The sequence below is a fragment of the Lutra lutra genome, chromosome 10, assembly GCF_902655055.1.
Source record: "Lutra lutra chromosome 10, mLutLut1.2, whole genome shotgun sequence".
Classification (NCBI taxonomy): domain Eukaryota; kingdom Metazoa; phylum Chordata; class Mammalia; order Carnivora; family Mustelidae; genus Lutra; species Lutra lutra.
In genome coordinates, this window is record NC_062287.1 from 8,463,861 (window position 1) to 8,483,823 (window position 19,963).

A 19,963-nucleotide genomic window follows, 5' to 3' on the forward strand; every position below is an offset into this window, starting at 1 on the left:
CAACTGTGTGGTAAACAACTGGACCCTGTTATTTTTACTTGGCTCTTCTCTGTCTCTTGTTCTGAATCACTGAAAAATGCTGTATTTTCTACAGAGATTGGGAGATCCAAGACTGTTTGCCTTTTAGGAAAAAAAAATCAGTACACAAAAAGAGATCTTCATTTTGGTCTAATCTATCAAATAGCTTTACATTGTTTAAGAAGTATAATTACATCATCATCTGAAGCTGTATTCTCCTGTTAGATCTCTATGTAAATTTTGCACACAAAAGGGAAGGCAGGTGGTGGTAGAATCCAGCTTCCTAATATAATACTTCGGAAAAGCTTTGTAGTGTTGGTTTGTGGTTTATGAATTAGAGTAGCTAATTTTATAAAATTAGCATAATGGGAAAAGAATAATAGCATTTAGACTGTTAAACTATTTTAGGCAGTAGTGGTTGCTAGTTTGCAATGCTGTGGCTCTCCTTGAGTAGTGTTTTATTTTATCAAAACTGTACTAGCAAAGAATTTCTTCCTTCTAATTGTATGGCTAGTTTTTTGTTGGTTTTTGTCTGTTGAGTAAAATTCCGAAAAAGTCATTTGTGCCCATAAGTTGTTTTTGTTTTCTGTTAAAGAGTCTTACTATAAAAAATGTAAAGAAGAGTATAGTGCACAAAAAATACATGGACATTTCCTCCACCAATGGGAGTAAATCATTCTCATGGTGTATTTCCTTCTGGCCTTTTTTTCATTATTATTATTCTCCACAGATGAGATCATATGCTGTATACACTTACATATATTACATCATTTTTTACACTTATTGTATAGCATATTTTGCTTATTATATATCTTTATAAGGTACAGAAGTACCTTATATTACCTTATATTAAAAAATATATTAAAAGTACCTTATATTAAAAAATAGCTGCATAGTGTTCCACCTTGTAAATGAATTCTATCTTACTGAACAATTTTCTTATTAAACATTTCCAGTTTCCACTTACAGTAAATAATCTGAATAATATTTGCATGTGTAACTCTGCTGTTTTTTCGAGAGGAGGAGGCAGGAAGAGGGAGTGGGATTTGGAGGTAAATTCCTAGAAAGGAAGTTATCAAGTGAGAAGATACTATTGTTGCATTAAAGAACAATGTATATTATCAAACTGATACATTTATTATTGAAAATTTTTAAAGCATAGGTAAATGAAAAAAATTACCCATAAGATCAACACCCCAAAATAACCATTAGTTGTTTTCAGATCTTTTCAGTGACCATTATATTTTCCTCAATACCAGACCTCTTGCATTGCTTAGCTAAAGAGTATATAAGCATGTGGTCCATAGACTCTTAAAGCTATTTCACAGAGGTTCTGATAATTACCTTATTAAAATGGCATGTTGGGGGGTGCCTGGGTGGCTCAACAGTAAATCATCTGCCTTCAGGTCAGGTCATGATCCCAGGGTCCTGGGATCAAGTGCCACGTCAGGCTCCCCGCTCAACGGGGAGTCTGCCTCTCCCTCTGCCTGCCTTTCCCCCTGCTTGTGTGTGCGTGCTCTGTCTCTCTCTCTCTCTCTCTGACAAATAAATAAACAAACTCTTTTTAAAAAATGAAATAAAATGGCATGTTGGTGTTGGACTATTTACTTATCCTTAAGAGAACCTGGAATGCAGAACTGATAGCATAGACATTCTGAAGACTGCTTTTGTTCATGAAAAGCTTTCTGTGTGCATTTTGAGGTTTTTAGGTTTAGGCATAATTCTTTACTACCTTAAAATGTAAGTATTTTTAAAGCTTTCCAAATAAAATAGCAAAATTGCATTCTTACAGCGAGGATAGAAACAAAAAATACTATATCCTTATTACAGTGTTTCTTGAGGAGAACTTATTCTTGTAATACATTTGAATTTAATATTTTGCTCTAAAGTTTTAGGACTCCTCTCAGTAGTCTTGGTATTAATCTTGTGCTCTGAAATATCCCATATTTCTAGAAGCAACTATGTTATGTACAACAGGAGGACTGGTTATCAGATAACTTAATCACTGTTATTTGTTTCTGGGCCTATGTATAGTCTTTATAGTGTGTTGATATGAAAATTGTATTTGTCATGGATATATGTGCTATATTAGAAACTGTTCTCTAATTTCTTGGCACCCCAGACAAATAATATTTGACAAATTATTCTGCTAAATATTGCTCAAAACGATCTGTTCTTTTAGGGAGTGGTTGGGGACAAACATCCAAAATGAGAGTTGTGTAAATTTTTATATTCTGTAGAAATTTTTAACTTTAACCGAGTTTAATGTGTTCTGATTTTTATTCCACTGGGAAATTCTATCTCAATATCTGGCAATTAAAGAAACATTTATTTGGAAATAACTGAAACTGGCCTCCTTTCCTGGATTCATATGATGACATTTGACTTATGGGCCACTGGTGAAGGTAGAGTTCGTTTCCTTGGAGCCAACTGGATTCCAGAAATTCACCAGGCGACCATTCTTTCCGATTTAGTGTACCTACCACCTCTTCTATCTTCTGCTGCTATATTTTCTGAAAAAAGTTTTTAATGTATTTCTAGGCCCTTATTTAGAACCTTTATGGAGAATGCTTTCCCACTCTTCAAGGAGAAATAGCCCCTATATCCAGTTTGAGATTATTAGAAGAACGAAAGACAGTTACATTTGGGGATCAGAAACTCTTCATTTAGAAAATTTTAAAATGTTTTTAAACAGTTAAAGTGATAATTCTTAGATGAATTAGACTGAAAAATGCTAAAATTTGTTTTAACTTCTTCTCTAAGATAAACATAGTACTTATGTGTTTTTTTCCTTCAGTTATAAAAGTATGCATGTTTATTGTAGATATTATTGAAAAACTCAAGAAAATAAACATCCTTAATGCCACCATTCAGACCAAGAGATCACCACTATTAATATTTGGTTCATATCCTCTTCATTATTCCCATATATTTTATATGTTAGTAATGAAATTGATGTCATCTATACATGTGGTTTTTTTTTACTTAATGTGTTAATATTTTCCTGAGTTAAAAAAAAAAAATTCTGAAGCATCATTAAGTAGCATTCTTACATATGATCGCATTTTATTTCATCAATTTCCTGTTATTGAACATTTAGATTTTTTCTCTTTTGCTGTTTCTCCAAGGTCATGTTTAGGAGAGCATTCCTATATGTACATATATGTACACACACACATATATATGTGTGTGTATTATATATATGTATTTGTATGTGTATATGTATCTTTGTGCATTTATTTAACTGATTATTCCCTGAGGGTAATCCCATGGCAGTGGAATTCTTGGGTCAAGGAATGTGTCCTTACATCTACAGCTTATGGCATGAGATGCCAAATTATCCTCTAGAAAAGTCACATCTGTTAATTTTCACCAGGAAGAAATCATTTACCAGGAATATTATTTTTCTAAATATTTCCTCTTTGATAGGGGAGAATAGTATTTTTTATTTTTTTTTATTTTTTTTTAAGATTTTTATTTATTTGAGAGAGAGACAGTGAGAGAGAGCATGAGCGAGGAGAAGGTCAGAGGGAGAAGCAGATCCCCATGGAGCTGGGAGCCCGATGTGGGACTCGATCCCGGGACCCCAGGATCGTGACCTGAGCCGAAGGCAGTCGTCCAACCAACTGAGCCACCCAGGCGTCCCAGTATTTTTTATTTTAATTAACATTTCTGGTTTAACATTTTTTGTTTACTTTGAGTGCATGATTTTATAAGATGACTGTTATTTCTTTTGTGAATTTTTTTGGTCCTTTGGACCATTTTGTTTTTGTTTTGTTTTGTTTGTTTGTTTGTTTGTAAGATTTTACTTATTTGAGAGAGAAAGCACAAGCCAGGGGAGGGTCAGAGAAGCATAATTCCCGCTAAGCAGGGAACCTAACTTCAGACTCGATCCCAGGATTCTGGGATCAAGACCTGAGCTGAAGGCAGCTGCTTAATGAACTGAGCCACCTAGGCACCCTTGGCCCATTTTTAAAATTGAGTTGTTATTTTTGATGATTTGTTTAACTAATTTTTAAGATAGGAGAATATTTTTTAATCATTTCTTTTATAATCTTAATAGTCCTGAGTTCAATTTCTATGTATCTCAGAATGTAATGACATTTACTTTTTCTCCGGTCTGTTTTCCTTACCCACCATTGGAAAAGTGAAATAAAATCTTCATGAGGATTTATTGCATTATATAAATTCTTACATTTTTAAAAGTCAATTTTGGGGTGCCTGGGTGGTTCAGTCGGTTAAGTGTCCGCCTCTTGATTTTAGCTTAGGTCATCTGAGATGGAGCCTGAGTTGGTCTTTGTGCTCAGCAGGGAGTCTGCTGGAGATGCTTTCTTCTATGCCTCTCGTCTCCCTCGCTCATGCTCTCTCTTTCTCTCTCACTCAAGTAAATAAATAAAATCTTTTTAAAAAATAAAGTCAATTTTAAATTGGAAAAAATTGTAATTTATTTATACTTACAAGAGAACTAGAGCGCTCCATGTTAGTTTTACTGCTGACTTACACCGCTTTCAGAAACCCTTTCTTTGTGGTCAGTCACATTGACTTGTTGGTCAAATGTTCTGATTCCTCCTATGATTTAATGTATAAGCTTGTAAAGTACATTTAGTGTTTAATCTTGGAAGATCTGATTGTATAGTAATGCACTTTGGTACTTCAGAAGGACTGTGTACAATTAGTATACTAGTGGTAAATAGTGCTGAAGCAAATATTACCTGAGACAGCTGACGTGTTTAATCCCTTCTGATTTGTTACTAGAAGTACTGCTCCTCGGGGCGCCTGGGTGGCTCAGTGGGTTAAAGCCTCTGCCTTCGGCTCGGGTCGTGATCCCAGGGTTCTGGGATCGAGCCCCATATGGGGCTCTCTGCTCCGCGGGGAGCCTGCTTCCTCCTCTCTCTCTGCCTGCCTCTCTGCCTACTTGTGATTTCTATCTGTCAAATAAATAAATAAAAATCTTTAAAAAAAAAAAAAAAAAAAAAAAAAGAAGTACTGCTCCTCTTGTGTAATTTCCCTTTAAGTCCTCCAAAGCCACTTTTGTCGTGGTTTCTTTAAGTGCATGAGATGAATATTTCTTTGATGAGAAGTGAAAAGCAATTTTTGCTAAATTATCAAAAAGACAGGATAATATTACCATTAAATTGCTTTTTGAAAAGTGAAAAAATATCTTTCATCCATCAGCTTAACACTATTTCATTTCTGCTTCTGCATTTAATCCCTTGTTTTCTGTACAAATTTGTACCTTATATATTGTTACTTTTGTGTTCATTATTTTTTACTTTGTTGGAAACATTTCTTTTGTGTGTAGTCTTTTCATTAATGTTTACATTTTAGAAAATAATAGAACTTTTATAGAGAATGTAGAAAATAAAATGAAAATGATTAAAATTTCACAGATGGAGAAGTTGGCATATTTGATAAATACAATATCTTCATTTCATTTTTTGTTTTTCCTATTAGAAAAGTAATTCATGTTCATTGAAGAAAAATTGCACAGAAAAGTATAAAGCAGAAAAATAATTCACAATTTTATTCACCCACCGATAACATTTTTGTCATAGTTATATCTAATTTTTCCTTGTCTTTTTCTTTATGTGCCTTGTGTTGATACTGTGCTTAACTACTGATTTTTTAATTTAATATTTTAGTCTAAGCAATCCCTTATATTATTAAGAAAAGCTATTCTAATAGCTGTATAACAGTTACAAATAAGCTTACCATAATTCACATAATTATTTCCCATTTACTGTTTCTATTTTTATATTACAAATTTTACTCATTGAATATATTTATAAATAAGTCTTTACCATCATTTCAGATTATTTCCTTGAAATAATTTCTCAGAAGTAGAGTCCTTAGGCTACATGGGATGGTTTTTTTTTTTTCCTTATTGAAGTATAATTAACATGCAGTGTTCAATTACTTTAAGATGTACAACATAGTGATTCAGCAGTTCTATACACTACTCAGTGCTCATCGCAATAAATGTACTCTTTTGGGTTTTTTTGGGTTTTTTAAAGATTTTATTTATTTATTTATTTGTCAGAGACAGAGGGAGAGAGAGCGAGAGAGCACAGGCAGACAGAGAGGCAGGCAGAGGCAGAGGGAGAAAGCAGGCTCCCCGCCAAGCAAGGAGCCCGATGGGCTCCCAGGACGCTGGGATCATGACCCAAGCCGTGGCAGCCGCTTAACCAACTGAGCCACCCAGGCGTCCCTACTCTTTTGTTTTTTAAAAAAAAAATTTTGGAGTGTAGTTGATACACAATTCTACACTATTTTCAAGTGTACAACTTAGTGAATTGGCAAGTTTATACATTATACCAGTTAACACAGGCATAGCCATCATCTGGTGGTTATAGCATCCCATTATGTTTCTGTTACTATATCATTGACTGTATTTGCTATACTTTGCCTTTTATTCCTGTGACTTATTCATTGCATAGCTGGAAGCCTTTCTCTCCCTCTCCCCTTCACCCATTTTCCCTAGTGCCCCACCTTCTCCTCTCGCAGCCGTCAGTACTCTGTATTTATAGGTCTGATTCTGCTTTTTGTTGTTTATTCATTTGTTTTTGTGTATTTTTTTTTTTTTAGATTTCACTTATGAATGGAGTCCTATGATATTTGTCTTTCTCAGTTTGACTTATTTCACTTAGCATAGTATCCTCTAGGTCCAGCCACATTGTCTGAAATGGCATGATCACATCCTTGTTTGTGCCTGCATAATATTCCAGTTTATGTGTGGGTGTGTATCTGTGTATTGATGGACACTTAGGTTGCTTCCATATCTTGGCTGTTGTAAATAATGCTTCAGAAAACAAGTGGCTGCATATATGTTTTTTCAGATTAATGTTTTGGTTTTCTTTGGGTAAATACCCATTAATGAAATTAATGGATCATATAATATTTCTGTATTTATTTTTTGAGGCACTCCTATACTCTTTGCCACAGTGGCCATGCCAGTTTATATTCCCACCAACAGTGCACAAAGGTGTCTTTCTCTAGATCCTCGCCAACATTTGTTATTTCTTGTCTTTTTTTAATTTCAGCCCTTCCCACTCAGGGTGATTTTGGTTTGCATTTCCCTGATGTTGGGCGATGTTGAGCATCTTTTCATGTGTCTGTTGGCCATCTGGATGTCCTCTTTGGAACAATGTCTCATGTCCTTTGCCCATTTTTTAATTGTTTTGTTGTTGTTGAATTGTATGAGTTTTTTTTTTTTTTTTTTTTTTTTTATTTTGGATCTTAACCCCTGAACAGACATATTATGTGCACGTATCTTCTCCCACTCAGTAGGTTGCCTTCTGGGGTTTTTTGTTGGTTTCCTTTGCTGTGCAAAAGTTTTTACTTGGTTTCATACTAATAGTTATTTTTGCTTTTGTTTCTCTTGCCAAAGGAGACCTATCTAGAAAAATGTTGCTGTGGCTAATGTCAGAGAAATTACTGCCTGTGCTCTCTTCTGGTTTTTTATGGTTTCGGGTCTCACATTTAGGTCTTTCATCCATTTTGAGGGTTGGTTTGTTTTTTTTAATGTGTATGTATATGTTAGAAAAGTGATCCAGTTTCAGGCTTTTGCATGTGGCTGTCCAGCCTTCCCAGCACCATTTGTTGAAAAGTCCATCTTTTCACCATAATATATTCTTGCCTCCTTTGTTGTAGAGTAGTTGACCATATAAACATGGATTTATTTCCAGGCTCTCTGTTCTGTTCTGTTGATCTGTGTGTCTAAAGTTTTTGTGCAGTACCATGCTGTTTTGATGACTACAGCTTTTGTAGTAGATCTTAAAATTGAGATTATGATACCTCCAGCTTTGTTTTTCAAGACTACTTTGACTATTTGGGGTCTTTTATTGTTCTATATTAATTTCAGTCTTTTTGTTTTAGGTCTGTGGAAAATATTACTGGTATTTTACTAGGGAGAGCATTAAATCTGTAGATTGTTTTGGGTAATACAGACATTTTAACAACATTGATTCTTCAATCTAGGAGTATGGAATATATTTCCATTTGTTTATGCTGTCTTCAGTTTTTCTTTCACTGGTGTTTTATAGTTTTGGGAGTATAGGTCTTTCACCTCCATGGTTAAGTTTGTTCCTGGGTATCTTATTCTTTTTGATACAGTTTTAAGTGGGATTGTTTTTCTAATTTCTTCTTCAGTTTCATTATTTGTGTATAGAAATGCAATATATTTCTGTATATTAATTTCATGTCCTGTGACTTTACTGAGCTCGTATCAGTTCTAGTATTTTTTTAATGTTTTATGTTTTTAGGAATTTATACATTTCTTCTAGGTTATCTAATTTGTTGGCATAAAACTTTTTATAATAATCTCTTATAATTCTTTGTAGTTCTCTGGTGACGGTTGTTATTTCTCCTTCACTTCTGATTTTATTTGAGTCATCTCTCTCTCTCTTTTTAAGTCTGGCCAAAGGTTTATCCGTTTTGTTTATCTTTCCAAAGAACCAGCTCCTGGTTTTATTTATCCTTTCTATTGTTTTTGTAGTCTTTATTTCATTTATTTATGCTCTGATCTTTATTATTATTATTAATATTACTTCTGGCTTTAGCCTTTGTTCTTTTTCTAGCTCCTTTAGGTGTAAGGTTAGGTTGTTTGAGATTTTTCTTGCCTCTTGAGTTAGGCCTGTATTGCTATAATCTTCCCTCTTAGGATAGCTTTTCCTGCATCTGAAAGATTTTAGACCATTGTGTTCTCATTTTCATTTGTCTCCTTTTAGTTAATTTCCTCTTTGATGTGTTGTCAGACCCAGTTATCATTCAGTAGCAATTTATTTACCCTCCATGTATTTGTGTTCTTTCCAGATTTTTTCTTGTGTTTGATTTCTAGTTTCATACTGATGTGATTGGAAAAGCTGCATGATACGATTTTGGTCTTTTTTAATTTGTTGAGACTTATTTTGTGGCTTAACATGTGATCCCTTCTGGAGAATGTTCCACATGGAATTGAAAAGAGTGTGTATTCCACTGCTTTGGATGAAATGTTCTGAATGTATCTGTTAGATCCATCTGGTCCAGTGTGTCATTGAAGGCCACTGTTTCCTTGTTGAATTTCTGTTTGGGTGATCGATCCATTGATGTGTGTGTTAAAGTCTCTTACAATTATTGTATTACTATTATTTCTTCATTTATGTCTGTTCATAGTTGCTTTATGTATTTGGCTGCTGCCATAGTTGATGCACAGATATTTACTGTTGTATCTTATTGTTGGATTGTTCCCTTTATGATTATGTAGTGTCCTTCTTTGTCTGTTGTTAATCCATATTATAAATTCTGTTTTGTCTGATGTAAGTATTGCTACCCCACCTTTCTTTTTGCTTCCATTTGCATGTTAAATGTTTTTTCCATCTCTTCACTTTCAATCTGAATGTGTTTCTAGGTCTGAAGGTAATCTCTGGTAAGCAGCATATAGATGGGTCTTGCTTTTTTTATCCTTTCAGTCACCCTGTGTCTTGTGATTGGAGTAATAGTCTGTTTACATTGGAAGTAATTATCACCAGGTAGATACTTACTGCCCTTTGTTACTTGTTTTACCCTTGTTTTTATAGTTCTTCTCTGTTCCTTTCTTCTTGTCTTGCTCTCTTCCCTATGGTTTCTTTAGTACTACTCTTGGATTCCTTTCTCCTTATTTTTTATATATCCATTTTAGGTTTTTGATTTATAGTTACCCTTAGATTCATATATAACATCTTAAGCATGTAGCAGTTTATATTAAGTTGATGGTTGCGTAAGTTTGAATCCATTCTAAAAGTCCTAAATTTTTACTCTCTAACCCCTCACACACATGTTCTATATATGATGGCCTACTTTATATCCTTTTATTTTGTGAATTCCTTGACTGATTTTTCTGCCAGTCTTTGGGTTGTTTTCAGAGTTAGTTGCACTGGTGTGGCTGTTATCTTGGTGTATACATGGGGCAAGGTAAGCTCAGGATCCTTCTACTTCGCGATCTTTCCAGAACTCCCTCAGGATGGATGACTTTTTTTTTTGTAGATTTTTTTTTTTTAATTTATTTGACAGACAGATCACAAGTAGGCAGAGAGGCAGGCAGAGAGAGAGAGGAGGAGGAGGCAGGCTCCCTGCTGAGCAGACAGCCGATGTGAGGCTCCCATCCCAGGACCCTGGGATCATGACCTGAGCCGAAGGCAGAGGCTTTAACCACTGAGCCACCCAGGCGCCCCGGGTGACTATTTTTTTTTTAACCTAACTTTGTTTTGAGATTTTTGTTTTTAAGTAATCTCTGCACCCAGTGTGAGTCTCAGATTCACAACCCTGAGATCAGGAGTCACATGCTTTTCCAGCTGAGCCAGCCAGGGACCCTGGGATGGGTGATTTTTAAGGTTCTTGATAAAAATTGCCAAAATACCTTTCAGAAAAATCATATCCTATTTTATAGTCATACCAGCAGTGTATAGAAGTAGCCATCTTGTTGAACTTTAGCCCACAAGGGTGTTTACCTTTTAATCTTTGTAAATATAAGTGGAAAGGGTATTTCTTAATATAATCCACATAACATTATATTAGATATTTTATTATTTTTAATTCACTTTTTCCCATTTTTGAGGTTGGATATTCAGTGTTGCTGCTTTTACATGGGATTTAGTTTGATAGCAATCATTCTAGTTTAGGTATGTCCTCCAAAGTTCTATAGGAAACCTTCCTTTTGTCTCCTAGCAGATGGAATATAAATTTTTCTGTCTCTACATAAACTCACTAAAGGTTTGTTTGTTTTTTTAAAGATACTGCATGCATATGTAGAAATTGGAGAGTTGAATAATTCAGATGAATAACAAAGAGAAAGGAATCCTTCAATTTCAGAGTCCCTTGCTTGGCTTTGTTGTGACCATGCAGATTTTGTCTGTGGTTCAGAACTAAGTAGAAAAGGGATGCAGAGAGTAAGGTCCCAGAAATCTAAGTTCATAGTTATCTTTAAAATGTTGGAACACAACTCTTTTGTATGTTGGAACTTTCATACACATTGGAAAAAACCCCAAGTGCAGATTTTTCTTGTTAATAAAATTTGTTTTCCAAAATGTGTTCTCTTTGTTCTCACAGATCTATTAAGTTCCTTGAAGGTAGGAATCAGATCTTGTTCATTTTTGTATCCTGAGCATATTTCCGGGCACACAACAGGTGCTCAGTAAGGGTGCAAATAATAGGCTCTTTGAAAAGGTAGAAAGAATGAACGTGGAGTTTGAAGGCCTGTGGTTTTTCCCAATAATCCACTTGAGCTGTAAGACCTTTTGTAGATTATGTAACATCTTTAGAACTTCTCATCAACTCATGGATGCTCTGCTTGTTCTGTTTACTTCACAAAGTTCAGGAATAAATGAGATAAAATATGTTAAAGTATCTTGTAAAATTACAAAGTACTGTGCAGTTGTGAAAGTCATCATCATCATTATATTTCCGGGAAGTACTTGGTAACGAGTCCCATTGTTAAGAAATTACCTGGAAGAATATGCCAGAGACTGCTACCTGAACACTAAAAATCCATTGTTTCCTATTCTTCCTGGACCTGTCACTGGTCTGTCTTTGGGCCTCTCACATTTAGATGGGGTTATGTGACTGAGTTCTAACTAATGAAGTGAACAGAGATAATATGTACCACTTGAGGGCTAGCCCATAAAAACCTCTTGTGAGAGTTCCTCCAAGTTTCCTTCTCCTGTCAGGCTGGAATGGAAACAGCCTTTAGGGTAAACTATGGAAGACTTTAAAAGTAGTAAAACCAGGGTGCCTGGGTGGCTTAGAGGGTTAAGCCTCTGCCTTTGGCGTGGATCATGATCTCAGGGTCCTGGGATCGAGTCCTACATCGGGCTCTCTGCTTCTCCCTCGAGCCTGCTTCTCCCTCTCTCTACCTACTTGTGATATCTCTGTCGAATAAATAAATAAAATCTTTAAAAAAAAAAAAACAGCAAAACCTTCTTAAACCTCGTATGCCTGCATGGAGGCATCTTCACCCATTCCATTCTGTGACATGACCAAAAACTAAACTTCTATTGTATTTGAATCACTATGCATTTTGTGGTCTACTTGCTCATAGCAGTTAGATGAGCCCTATTTTTTTTTTTCCAAGCTTTAACAATTCATTTTTTTTTTCTTCTTTTTTTTTTATTAGTTTTAGGAGTAGAATTTAGCAATTCATTAGTTGCATATAACACCTAGTGCTCCTTAGGTCAAGTGTCCTCCCTCCTTAATGCCCATCCCTTCCCCCCACCCAACTCCCTTCCAGCAATCCTGTTTGTTTCCTAGAGTTCAGCGTCTCTTACGATTTGCTTCTGTTTTCATCTTAATTTTATTTTTCCTTCCCTTCCCCTATGCTTATCTGTTTTGTTTCTTAAATTCCACATATCCGTGAAATCATATGATATTTGTCTTTCTCTGACATATTTCGCTTAACATAATACCTTCTAGTTCTATCCATATTGTTGCAAATGGCAAAATTTCATTTTTTTTTTAAAGATTTTATTTATTTATTGGACAGAGAGAGATCACAAGTAGGCAGAGAGGCAGGCAGAGAGAGAGGAGGAAGCAGGCTCCCCACCAAGGAAAGAGCCCGATGTGGGGCTCGATCCCAGGACCCCAGGATCATGACCTGAGCCGAAGGCAGAGGCTTTAACCCTCTGAGCCACCCAGGCGCCCCGCAAAATTTCATTCTTTTTGATGGCTGAGCAATATTTCATTGTGTCTGCATGTACATATATATATATGTATTTGTGTATATATATATATATATATATACACACATATATATGTGTGTGTGTGTGTGTGTGTATGTACACACACACATCTTTAGCCAATCATGTTGGTGGACTTCTGGGCTCTTTCAATAGTTTAGCTATTGTGGACATTGCTGCTATAAACATTGGGGTGCAGCTGTCCCTTCAAATCACTGTTTGTATCCTTTGGATAAATACTTTGTAGTGCAAATGCTGGGTTGTATGGTTACTCTATTTTTAACTTTTTGAGGAACCTCCATACTGTTCTCCAGAGTGGCTGCACCAGTTTGCATTCCCACCAACGGTGTAAGAAGGTTCCTCTTTTTCCACATCCTTGCCAACATCTGTTGTTTCCTAAGTTGATAATTTTAGCCATTTTGACAGGTGTGAGGTGGTATCTCATAGTGGTTTTGATTTGTATTTCCCTGATGCCAAGTAATGTTGAGCTTTTTTTTTTTTTTTTTCACATGTCTTTTGGTCCATTTGTATGTCTTTGGAGAAATGGCTATTCGTTTCTTCTGCCCGTTTCTTCACTGGATTTTTTTGTTCTTTAGGTGTTGAGTTTGATAGGTTCTTTATAGATTTTGGACTAGCCCTTTATCTGATAAGACATTTCAAATACCTTCTCCCATCCTGTAGGTTGCCTGTTAGTTTTGTTGACTGTTTCCTCTGCTGTGCAAAAGCTTTTTATCTTGATGAAGTCCCAATAGTTCATTTTTGCCTTGGTTTCTCCTGACTTTGGAGACATGTCTAGCAAGAATTTGCTGCGACTGAAGTCAAAGAGGTATTATCTTCTATGATTTTGATGGATTCCTGTCTCACATTTAGGTCTTTCATCCATTTTGAATTTATTTTTGTGTATGGTATTAGAAAGTGGTCCAGTTTCATTCTTCTGCATGTGGCTGTCCAATTTTCCCAGCACCATTTACTGAAGAGACTGTCTTTTTTCCATTGGACATTCTTTCCTGCTTTGTCGAAGACTAGTTGACCAGAGAGTTGAGGGTCCATTGCTGGGCTCTCTATTCTGTTCTATTGATCTGTGTATCTGTGTTTGTGCCAGTACCATTCTTGATGATTACAGCTTAGTAATACCGCTTGAGGTCTGAAATTGTGATGCTTCCAGCTTTGGTTTTCTTTTTCAAAGTTACTTTGGCTATTCAGGATCTTTTCTGGTTCCATACAAATTTTAGGATTGTTTGCTTCAGCTCTTGGAAAAATGTTAATGGTATTTTGATGAACGTGGATGCAGAAATTCCCAAGAAGATAACTAGTTAATAGGATCCAACAGTACATTAAAAAGATTATTCACCACGACCAAGTGGGATTTATTCCTGGGCTATGAGGGTGGTTCAGGATCCGCAAGTTAGGCAGTGGGATACACCGCATTAATAAAAGCCCTAACTATTAAAAGGAGGACGCTAACCCATGCTCCGCTTTTTCTTTAGTGCTTCACCTTTTCATAATCTTGACAGGCCTTACAAGCAAGGGATAGCAGGGTAAAGATATAAGTATCTGTACATGTGGTCCATATATTTATAAGATAAAATTGAAGATAATTAGATTTTGTCATTTGAGAATTTTTTGGTTGAGAAAAGTTGAATAATGAGAGTTAGGACTTATTAAGGTTTACTTAGATAATTTATGTATCTTTTGGTTTTTCATTGTTTGAGGCCAGGGTTTTAAAAGAGTATGAGGTATCTCTTGGTAATACCTTGCTTTACTTGGAATTTAGTGTCTAAAGTTTTTCTTTAATATTATAGTGTTAAAGAGATGATAATCAAGATATTCTTTTTTTATTTGTTAATGGGTTCTGACCCATTTCGTTATAAAAGTGGGGCTTGTGCTCGCTTCGGCAGCACATATACTAAAATATAAAAGTGGGGCTTTTTTGGATGAGGGGGATATTTATTTATTTATTTATTTGACAGAGAGAGAGATCACAAGTAGACAGGCGGGCAGAGAAAGAGGGGAAAGCAGGCTCCCTGCTAAGCAGAGAGCCTGATGTGGGCTCGATCCCAGGACCCCAAGACCATGACCTGAGCTGAAGGCAGAGGCTTTAACCCACTGAACCATCCAGGCGCCCCAAGGGGGATATTTAGACATGCTCCAACAATTGGAGGGCAAGACATTTTCTTCAAAATAAGCATATCTATGAAACTTCATATTACCTTCCTAAGGAGTATTAGAGAAACTAAAATATATACTTATCCTCTTATCTGGCAGCTTTTACCTAAAGTAACTGATAATATTGTATCATTAAATTGAGGAGAAGGGGGTTGCTTTAAATTTATTTAAATTTAAATAAATATTGGGGTGGTCCAATAATGTCCTTAATATCAAGTACAATATTGATCAGTCTCCTTATGTAGCAAAGTTTAGCACCTTTTACTTTCTAGAATATTTTGATTATGGAAATAATATACCATCAAACATAATGAAAATAATTATCACAAAATGTGCACTTTACTCTCTAGAGAAGGAACTACCCCCTTTCTTCTTTGGCAGTAAATTCAATTTTATGCATTATACTTAGTAATTTGATTTCCCCTGGGACGCTTGAGTTCTTCTCTGGGTTACAGTTAATTCAAATCAGGAAATAAGTTGTGGACCGCAAATTAGAAATACAGATTGGTAAGAAATAAACCTTACAGTAGAGCTTAAAAAGGTAAGAGCAAAGGACAAAGCAGCTATAGGAAAGAAAAAAAAAAACTAATTGTGTAAACAAGAGTCTGAAGAAATTAAGTGAATTGACAAGCTGAGTCGTATATTCTTAGATACCTCTTAGGAGTATGGAACCATTAAAACACATACAATAATGGATAATAAAAATTATCTTGAAACAACATAAAACTGAGTTATGTTCAGAATACTTTCTGTAGACTGTGAAGTACATTTTAGAGTTTCTTCAGAACTTGTTATAATCAAGTTTGAGTGGTTCCCAATGATCTGAAAATTTTAGTTAAATCAGAATGGCTTATTTCCTAACCAAATAGCTACAATTTCTTTTAAAAAAATCAATTCTTTTTTGATTGCATAGAAAAAAGTACATGATTCTTGATTTCTGACTACCTAGTTATTTACCTTAAAATGCAGGGCCTTCAAATTATTAACCTTGGAATCGTTTGGGCTCCTGTGTAGTTTTGATAGGAACAGGCCACATTTTTAAAAATCAGATCTTTTAAGGAAGTTAAAAGCTAGTGTAATTACTAACAGCTGAGTTTTTGGACTTTGATTTTTAAAAATAAAGTTTAGGGGTGTCTGAGTGGTTCATTCGGTTAAGCTTTTGCCTTTGGCTCAGGTCATGATCCCAGGGTCCAAGAATTGAGCCCCATGTTGGGCTCCCCACTTAGCGGGGAATCATGCTTCTCCCTTTCCCTTTGCCCCTCCTCCCATTTGTGTGTTCTCTGTCTCTCAAATAAATGAATAAAAACTTTTTTAAAAAGTTTAATCCAGTTGGTATCTTTCATAGAATTGATTTTAATACTTTAGCCATCCCCTCCCCTCTCTGAAAGCTATGTCTATATTCTTTGGAAGCTATCACTTGCTTTTCTAGAAAAGCGGTATTTCGGTACAGCAGAACCTGCCTTCTGCTTGGCTGATCAATTATTTACAGGTACTTTGCAGCAGGCTGATAACTGGTTGAAGCTGCTGAGCTTTTATTTCTTCAGTTTATAAGTGGAGTAGAACATTATAGTTCTATTAAAAGAGAAATATGTTTTATTAAAGTAGCTCTGCAGAGTTATTCCCCTTAGCACACAGAAGGCGCTCCTAAACAAAATCATCACAGTGCCTCACATGTGGTGGGTGTCCAAGAAATACTTGCTGAATGAATGAGCATTGAATTTAAAGTATTTTTGTTGGCCTAGGAACTTACAGGCAGAGTATCTGGTACTGTATATTCAAAAGATTGCTAGCTGGAAGATGTTAACTGTTGTATACTGATTGTATTTATTTGTGCCCGGGACACAGGTGGCAATAAAAATAATCGATAAATCTCAGCTGGATGCAGTGAACCTTGAGAAAATCTACCGAGAAGTACAAATAATGAAAATGTTAGACCACCCTCACATCATCAAACTTTATCAGGTAGGATGTAAGCTTATTCCTCTCCATGCTTCTCACATCCTGTTTTCTCTTTTGCATCGTCTTTCTCTTTTATGTTATTTTTTTAGTCCATAAAAAAGGAATAATTATGTAGTTTTTATTAAGCTGAGTACCCATCTTCTATATTTAAGTAAAAAATTAGGAAATAAAAAGCCAGTAGCTTCCTTTTAAGTTGTTTCTCAGACTGTAGGTTATTTAATTAAAAAGTTTGTAGTTATGTATTTATGATACTCAAACCTGTTGGCTTTTGGTGGTTGTACCATAAATGAGGATATGGCAGTTTTGCTTTAAGAAAATACACTGTTTATGTTTTATAAATACAGTGTTAAAATAGTATATTACTTAGTGGCATACCTTGTAATACGTAGAGCCAAATCTTATATATTTTGTTCGGGTTAGTTTGTCAGATAAAGTAAAGGAGTATTTTTTTAAGAAATCAACCTTATTGAGATAGCATTTTTGTAAAGTAAATTGTACCCATTTCAAGTAGAAGCTTTGTTTTTTAAAAGAAAAACCTTCTCTGGGGTGCCTGGGTGGCACAGTTGGTTAAATGTCTGACTCTTGTTCTCAGCTCAGGTCTCGATCTCGGGGGTTGTGGGATCCAGCTCCATGGCTGGCTCTCTGCTCAATGCAGAGTCTGTTTGGGGTTCTCTCTCCCTCTCCCTAGATCCCTCCCCACTACCCACTCATGCTCTCTCTCTCTTTCTCTAAAATAAATAAATAAACCTTAAAAAAAAGAAGATCTCTGATTTTTGAAGAGTAATTCATATTGAGGAATGATAATGTAATAAACTTTTTTTTAACACTTCTATTCCTTAATATGTAGAATTTTTATATTAGAAAACTTTTTTTTAGAGGTGAAGAGGGTCAGGGCATGGGGCAGGACAGAGGGAAAGGGAGAGGGGGACTCTTAAGCAGGCTCCTTGCCCAGTACCAAGCCTGTAACAGGGCTTGCTCTCACAACCCTGAGATCATGACCTGAGCCAAAATCAAGAATGCAGCACTAACCAGCTGAGCCGCTGCGTGCCCCTGTGGAAAATCTGTTACAGCACGCTGGCATAGGACTTTGATCTCCATAGTGTGATGCGGGCACACCTAGTGGTGTGCTAGGCTCTGTCTGTACTGGCTTGTAAGAACTGACTCTTAAATTTTCAGATGTTTCGCAAACCAACTAATACCATGTTAGTATCTCAAAATCAGCTATAGTGGGAGTATTTTCACCACAGAAAACTGTTTACAGGTCAGGGCCTCCCCCGCCCCCCCCAGAGAGCTAATACTAGCACGTTCCTCTGTGCACTCACATGGGTTAGCACAAGTGTCTCTTGGGCATAATAAGAAAATATTAACACTTCTATGCTCATTTTTTATATTTATTTTGTGTGCATTCTGTAATGTATATAGTGTGTTTATACAGTGGCACAAGTATGTAATTTGTATCTCTGCTTATATTCATCTAAACATATGCACGCATGGGTGTGTATACATGTACATGCATGTGTGATACACATTTCACTAAACAACTTGTTACTGATAGAGATTTGTAATTAAAAAGGTGTAGAGACAATTGGAGACCATTACTATTACCATTAGAATGAGAGATCATGGTGTGCCTCTCAGAACAGTTCTAAAACAGCAGAAGGCTTCTTTGGTGGTATTTATATCAGAGTATTTCTCTTTTTAAGCCTTTTTTTTTTTTTTTTTTTTGGGGGGGTTTGGTAATTCCTAAAGAGGATACTTGTAAGAAACTAATACACATCCTTATACGTCTGAGGAACTATAAGCCAAACTAAGATTAAAACTACCAGGATTCACAGAATTCCATCTTTTATTTGACCTAAATAAGCAGTTGAATTGATTTGCTATTTATCCTCTTTCGACTCCAGTTGTGAGTAGCTCTTTTTTTTCCGGCCTGATTGCAAATAGTCCTAAACCTACATGATAGGGCAAAATCAATTTCCAGCCGTTTAGTAGATAATGGTTAAATTTTCCTTGATATCACATGCCAGTACATAAAAAGATGGTGTTACAGAGAATCTAAAATTCACTCATTTTGTACTTATAAATTCATTTCCTTTTGGTTCAGTATAATTTGAAATATCACATTTGTGACACTGACGTGCTTCCTTTCTGAACCTAGAAAACTGATTTGAATTAAACTGTATAGCAGTGGAGTTACAAAGAAGCTTTTGAACTGTTTTTAAAATAATTGTAGTTTGTAACAGTATTACAGTATACAAGGAGGAATATCCTATTTTGCCAGGTGATCAGGGCTACAGGCCTAATAAACTGAGCTCTATTTTATTTATCTCTATTATTCTTAATCAAAGTCTACCTATAGCACAGGACTAGAAAAGTCCATGAGAAGGTGGTAGAGAGTTGATCTTCAAAACTCCCGTTACCTGTGTTCGTGTTTTTTAACTTGAATGTGCATAACAGTCACACTTTGGTTTAAAAATTTTTTGTTGAAATGGAAATTCTGTGTCAGTAGGTCTGAGGTGGGGCCCGAGATTGTGCATTTCTAACAGTTGCCTGGCAGTGCTGCTGCTGGTCCATGGACCACACTTAAACAAGTGAGGGCCAAGATTTCTCACAAAAGTGTTAGTAGAAGGGTATTGTCAGTCTTGTAAACTTAGCCACCTGCTGAATCATTCATAAATTTGGTATTTTTATTAGTAGTTTTATTTAGTAACTTCATAGAATTCAAATTGCAGTAGACTAGAATTGCAGTCCTTTCCTATCGACTAATATGGAATTGTTTATCAATAGGTAATGGAGACCAAAAATATGTTGTACCTTGTGACAGAATATGCCAAAAATGGAGAAATTTTTGGTAAGTATTTCTCTATTCTTTAAATTTGTTTTTAATTTGAAACTGTCACTAATCTTCATGAATGAAGTATTTCCTCTTGATTTTCCTGCTTGTTTAAGAGTTGGCAACATGAACTAGAAATTTTTAAACATTAGAATATAATAAAATATTCAGTAAAACAAAGATAAGGACTATAATTTTCTTGTATTCATGATGTTGATGTGTTAAAGCTATTGCTTAATTCCCTCATCTGTGTGAGAGAGATGGGAGAATTCCAGATGGAAGAAACTTGCAGTCATATTGCAAG

At 35.6% G+C, this 19,963-nt stretch overlaps 1 protein-coding gene across 5 annotated transcripts in view; it reads left to right on the forward strand.

The window, feature by feature from the left end:
- Nucleotides 1-19,963, forward strand: part of SIK2 (salt inducible kinase 2) — a 131,050-nt gene that overhangs the window by 3,203 nt on the left and 107,884 nt on the right. For all 5 annotated transcript variants that reach the window (XM_047691658.1, XM_047691659.1, XM_047691660.1 and 2 more), the window contains exons 2-3: nt 16,713-16,829; nt 19,614-19,677. In XM_047691658.1, the coding sequence (XP_047547614.1) occupies nt 16,713-16,829; nt 19,614-19,677 (181 nt within the window). The remainder of the gene's footprint in view (nt 1-16,712; nt 16,830-19,613; nt 19,678-19,963) is intronic.